Source organism: Diadema antillarum, unplaced genomic scaffold (assembly GCF_040938485.1).
Source record: "Diadema antillarum isolate AM-2024a unplaced genomic scaffold, OU_Dant_1.0 seq00001956_RagTag, whole genome shotgun sequence".
NCBI lineage: Eukaryota > Metazoa > Echinodermata > Echinoidea > Diadematoida > Diadematidae > Diadema > Diadema antillarum.
This window is the reverse complement of record NW_027272616.1, coordinates 161,777-167,776: the sequence shown is the minus strand read 5'-3', so window position 1 is coordinate 167,776 and position 6,000 is coordinate 161,777. Positions and strand designations below refer to the sequence as shown.

Here is a 6,000-nt window from a genome sequence, read left to right as displayed (position 1 = left end):
AATCATTGCTTGTAGGGTGTAGATTCCCAGATGCTGATGTGAGATTAATTCTTACTTGATATTTACAATTGCTTGTGTATAAAAAAAGATGAGTACGCTTCATGACCCTACACGTAATCGCATCCATGTTATGCACATGATATATAAATAGTTAATCTTAAAGCCTTATTCATTATCATATTCAGATAATGACATAATAATGTCACCAAGTCTCAACAATTTTGCTGTAGTTCGCATCATTCTGATATCAGCTAAACGTGTGCAGTCTTCTCCTATGGACTTAAATTTAACAGTAAGCATCAACAAAAGTCAACTTTGTCGTGTATCAAAATTGATTCGGTTTTCTCACAAGGCAATATCAACAGTTGTTTATCAATTTTATGTTCTGGAGAAACTTAAAAAATAGAAATTCATGCAAAGTTATGCAGAATGGATTATCGTTTCTTTTCCGTAAAATGTGCCACACTGGTCCAATCCACTTGGCGCGAGGTGTGCGCTGGTGTCTCTTCTTTGAATAAGAATAACATTTTGTGCATCTTTGTGAACAACTGAAAGGTGCATGAAAACTATGTTCTGTTGGTCATCTCTCCTATTTCATGCACTTCATCTTTTCATCTTGTGTCTCTATACTGCTGTCTCTTGTTAGGATAAGAATAAAGGTTGTGCATCTTTGTAAACACTGAGAGATAATAAGAATGTCATGTTGGTCTTCTCGTACAGTCCCTTTCTTGCACTTTATCCTTTCGTCTTTGATTCCAAACTACACATTTGCCAGAAGAAGCAGGTGGTGAACGTAGACGCCGAAGTACGAAATCGCCACGCCCATGGTATGAGAACTACAATAACCTGCGAATGAGGGTTTGGGAGAAGGAATGTTATAAACTTTGTTTGTAGTATTAAAAGAGAATGGAATTCAATTGATATAAATGTAAATCAAGGGAATGCAGCAATTACAGTTACACATCATCATTGATCATCAGCGAAATTTGAGGAAAATCGAACAATCCTCTCAAAAGTTATGAATTGTTAAAGTTCTAGTAAGCCATCGCTGGGTGAGAAGACTAAGCAACACTTTGTGACGTCATGTGTGGACAGTGCTATGGATAAACAAAAGTAAAAACAGGAATCAACATATTTTCACTTTTATTTTCGCTTCTCTTGCATAATGAAAAACACTTCACTCACCTCTTTCAGAAAGCAGGGGGAATAATGCGTACCCTTGAGATTATCTCAGTAACAAAGCCGAGGCGAAGTGCACCCCCTCCTCTCTCCCCCCCCCCCCCCCAAAAAAAAATGGAATTCTCTTCATTGATTTCTTTTTATATCGCTGTCTATACGTGACCTCACGAACTATAGTAGTCTTCTCATCCAGCAATGGCTGCACCGGAACTTTAGATATTCATTACTTTTCATTGGATCGTCCCATTTTCATCGAACTTCACCGATGAGTTTTTCCGATATTACTGCATTCAATCTATTCACACGTATACTTGGGTTTCATTCCCGTTTTTTTTAAATAGTTCAATAGTTTATTTATTTCCATCATTTACACACATTGGCATTCCCTATACTCATCCAATTAAAAAAAAACTTATGATATTTCCGATAGTTATTAGATTACGTATCATTTCACACTGAACATTATTTGAACGCTCAAGTATGATTAGATAATAATATCATGCTTTAGGGTGATAATTCAGCCCTTAATCCCATAACAAGTCTGCAATGTTAGGTTTTGTCACAAGAACACAATAATTTAATGCAGAGATGACATTTGTTGGTGAAGACTTATGAACAGCTGACGGTCGATGGGAAACTTGTACAGTAATGACATCAGCACACCTCCCCATGCATGCCATGTCAAGTTTGAGTGAGCAAGGCTTTACGTTGATTTTTGTCTTTTGATTTGGTTATCATTTTTTTTTAGAGAGAGAGAGCAACCATACTTCCCATCCCCATTGTGCCCTATTGTTGCTATATGATAGCACAACGTCATATGCTGTATATTTATTCATAGTATGAAATAGTGTTTCTATGATGATAGTTGGAGATCAAAGGTTACCTTGTAATATGGACTCTTTCCTCTTTTGACGGTGATTCCCTGAAGTACTTGCCCCTGACAAAATGATGATAAAATAGAAATGATATGAAAAGACATGAAAACATCCTCGGCCCTTGTAAAACTCATGTCTTTCGGTCACCCATCCATCTAAAATGGTTATCTCTGAACAGTCATGGATTAGACATATCAACACCTTTATATCTTACATGTATTCAAACTACGTACTATAGTATATGATGTTATTGTCAACGCGAAGGTAAATGTACACACATGATTAAGCCCTATCTGTTCAGATTATCATAAATGATCATACAATGAAGAGATTGATATTTGTCGCAAAACGATCCGTTAACTGTATTCTTATAAATATGAGATATTTGCGATTAAACGTGATAAAACAAAGAAAATAATGAAACAGGGGATATTTTCAATCACAACTCCAAGAATGTTCCTTTTCATGCAACATGTATTTGCAAGGGTATCTTTGTAAGGTATCTTTGTTTTGGTGATAGACTTACTTTAAGTCTTGATGGAAAATTGACGCTTAAAAACTGGAACTTAAAGATTGCGCTTAAAAATAGCGCTTATAACCCGTTTTGCTATGAAACTCTTCTTCTAGAAAACGAATAGGCCTACATACCAGATGGATTATGTGATACCCTGCAATGGCATAGACATTGATCAGTTGATTTGTTGATAGAAGACGTATCTTGTGATTGAATCTTACCTGGGTTGTTAATCTTGTGTCTGGCCATGTAGCCAGGATCAGTGGGGAAGCAACCGTCACCCCTCTCCCAGCTCAGCACCACGCCCAGCCAATCTAGGTTGAAGAAGTCGGAGTAGCCCAACATTCCGCACAACACCCCTGTATCAAATCCAAACCAACCAGACAGCTAATCAGTCAAGAACCAAATGAACTCTTGATGCATTTTAAAGATAGGCCTATCACTTTTTCTGCTACAATCTTTGCTCCCTCTCAAACAAAACAAAACAAAAAGAAATCATATAAACCTTGTGAGGATGTGACCGTTCTGATGATATTAATGTTTTAACCTCATTTCCTGGTATTAGGCCTACAGGGTCTAAATCATTGATAGGCTTATGAATAGGCGGGGTCAAGTAGATTTATCGTCAAGTAATCGTAAAGTAAAATGAAGGTTCTTGTTTATTTGATTATTTTTCTTGTAAAAGGAATGAATATCAATACTTGCATTTCTTTTGCATCAAGAATGAATTCATTTGTTTTTTTTTTTTAATGGAAGGTATTAGCTTTACACATCACAGCAGATTACATTAACCCTTGCTCACACATCCACACACACACAAACACGGTTACAGTTCACTGTTCCGAAGGTTCGTTTGTCGGAAAATTCGAATAACTCTACAAGAATCTGATATTCTCGGTAAACATGTACATTTCATTTTTGGAAATAACGAAAATTTAAGGTATACGGAGTGTATGTTTCGGAATACCAAACCTTCGGAAAAACAAGCATCACTGGCTGGATCATTCGATTTTCTCTCATTAGTCACAGATCATTTGAACTAATCATCGAATGGATGTGGTGTGCATATCTTATCAATTTTTACCCTGTTCGATGAAAATGTCTCTTTTGTCTGACGGGAAACCTCGGCGTGCTATTAGAGAGGATTCTTGGTATATGTCGGAGCACAGTCGTGTAGTAAGAGAAGCCATTGTCGTCTCTTTATCAGTAGAGGGCGACAATTCGCCAATTTTCGCCTCCATTTGGCCCTGACAGCCTCCCTGAATGAAAATAAGGGGGTAAATACATGTATATGCAAGAAAGCATGATCACAAAACTTCTAGTTTCGAGGTTCGAGTTTCAGATTTAAATGTTCAATTTCCAGCAGCCTATAATTATGATTAGTAACCGATTGTACAGCCCGTGACATCTCGGGACGCTGCCCTATCATTGGGTTCAAGTTTTTACCCAAATTACCCAAAAGCTGCAATTCAGTGAGAAAGTTGAACTCGAACTTCTGCCATTTTCGAGTTACGTCTACATTGTCCGATTTTATTCTTTCTTTCTTTTTTTTTTGCTGTGAAAATTACGAGCAGTATACACTCTTTAACAATTTTATCAAAAAGTGTAACATTGCTATTTTTTTTGTTTCAAACAATATTTTATTTCGATTTCATCATCCATCATTGATTACAATTCAATATTTAATTGTGTTGCTTGCAGCGTGACATTTCAAACGTATATCAAAATATTACAAAATAATTCTTAGGACTGTCATTGTGTAAATTTCCGATTGTTCTACTACTAGTATACAATACACAGTAACTGCTTCACAAATATAATCATCTCCGCAATAACTATAAAATCAATTGTTAATGCCTAATGGGTCAGCACAACCAAAATGTATGTACAATACACATTACAAAATATACCCATTGACTGCGTCCGTATACTCGTCACAGCAGTGATTATGAGATAATGAAATCAATATTGTTAAGGGGTCAAACACAAGGTCTGCATACCTATGCATCAGGTGTCAACAAAAAGCCTACATACCTATGTACACACAATCCAATATACAAACATTTTACAAATCTTCATGATCAGATTTAAATGTTCAATTTCCAGCAGCCTATAATTATGATTAGTAACCGATTGTACAGCCCGTGACATCTCGGGACGCTGCCCTATCATTGGGTTCAAGTTTTTACCCAAATTACCCAAAAGCTGCAATTCAGTGAGAAAGTTGAACTCGAACTTCTGCCATTTTCGAGTTACGTCTACATTGTCCGATTTTATTCTTTCTTTCTTTTTTTTTTTTGCTGTGAAAATTACGAGCAGTATACACTCTTTAACAATTTTATCAAAAAGTGTAACATTGCTATTTTTTTTTGTTTCAAACAATATTTTATTTCGATTTCATCATCCATCATTGATTACAATTCAATATTTAATTGTGTTGCTTGCAGCGTGACATTTCAAACGTATATCAAAATATTACAAAATAATTCTTAGGACTGTCATTGTGTAAATTTCCGATTGTTCTACTACTAGTATACAATACACAGTAACTGCTTCACAAATATAATCATCTCCGCAATAATTATAAAATCAATTGTTAATGCCTAATGGGTCAGCACAACCAAAATGTATGTACAATACACATTACAAAATATACCCATTGACTGCGTCCGTATACTCGTCACAGCAGTGATTATGAGATAATGAAATCAATATTGTTAAGGGGTCAAACACAAGGTCTGCATACCTATGCATCAGGTGTCAACAAAAAGCCTACATACCTATGTACACACAATCCAATATACAAACATTTTACAAATCTTCATGATCAATGTCTGTACATAATTCATACCTATAAACATTACCCCTTCATCGCTCACCCGTATAACCTCAACAACAATTCCCCCTCTAAATAGGCATACTCCAGGTATACCTCACTCCAGCACAGATACACACACATATTTGCACGCGCGCACACACACACACACACACACACACACGCCCACAAACATCGAACCTGTTCACCAAACACTCAACAACAAAAAGCACAAAAAAAAGGTATCAAATAGTAGTGCAGTAAGTATCCCGTGCCATTAAATGATTCCATTTCCTGCTGTGCAGGGCCAGCGTACCTCGTTTCATTGCTAATTTCCTTTCATCTTCTCTACTTTCTAACATTCTTTCTCTAATTTCTCTTATCAAAGGGGGCCTGCTCTTTTCCTTCGAAAATACAAATATCATCCATTTTATCAATAATATCAAATGGTTTATGAGTTGTCCTTTTCCAATATCCTGCGTTTTAATACCAACATGAACAGATTGCCAATCTAACTTTTGCATCTGGGGTAAAACAAAAACTTCACTACACAATTTCCAAATCTGATTGACTTTCCTACAATGAAAAAACAAATGTTCATAAGTCTCAACCTCAGA

General features: G+C 36.1%; 1 protein-coding gene across 1 annotated transcript in view; it reads right to left on the bottom strand.

The window, feature by feature from the left end:
* Positions 1-760: 760 nt before the first annotated feature.
* Positions 761-6,000, bottom strand: part of LOC139713391 (UPF0764 protein C16orf89 homolog) — a 28,185-nt gene continuing 22,945 nt past the window's right edge. The window contains exons 5-7 of the mRNA XM_071625127.1: positions 3,653-3,827; positions 2,790-2,927; positions 761-846 (exon numbers count right to left, since the gene is read on the bottom strand). Of these exons, the coding sequence (XP_071481228.1) occupies positions 761-846; positions 2,790-2,927; positions 3,653-3,827 (399 nt within the window). The remainder of the gene's footprint in view (positions 847-2,789; positions 2,928-3,652; positions 3,828-6,000) is intronic.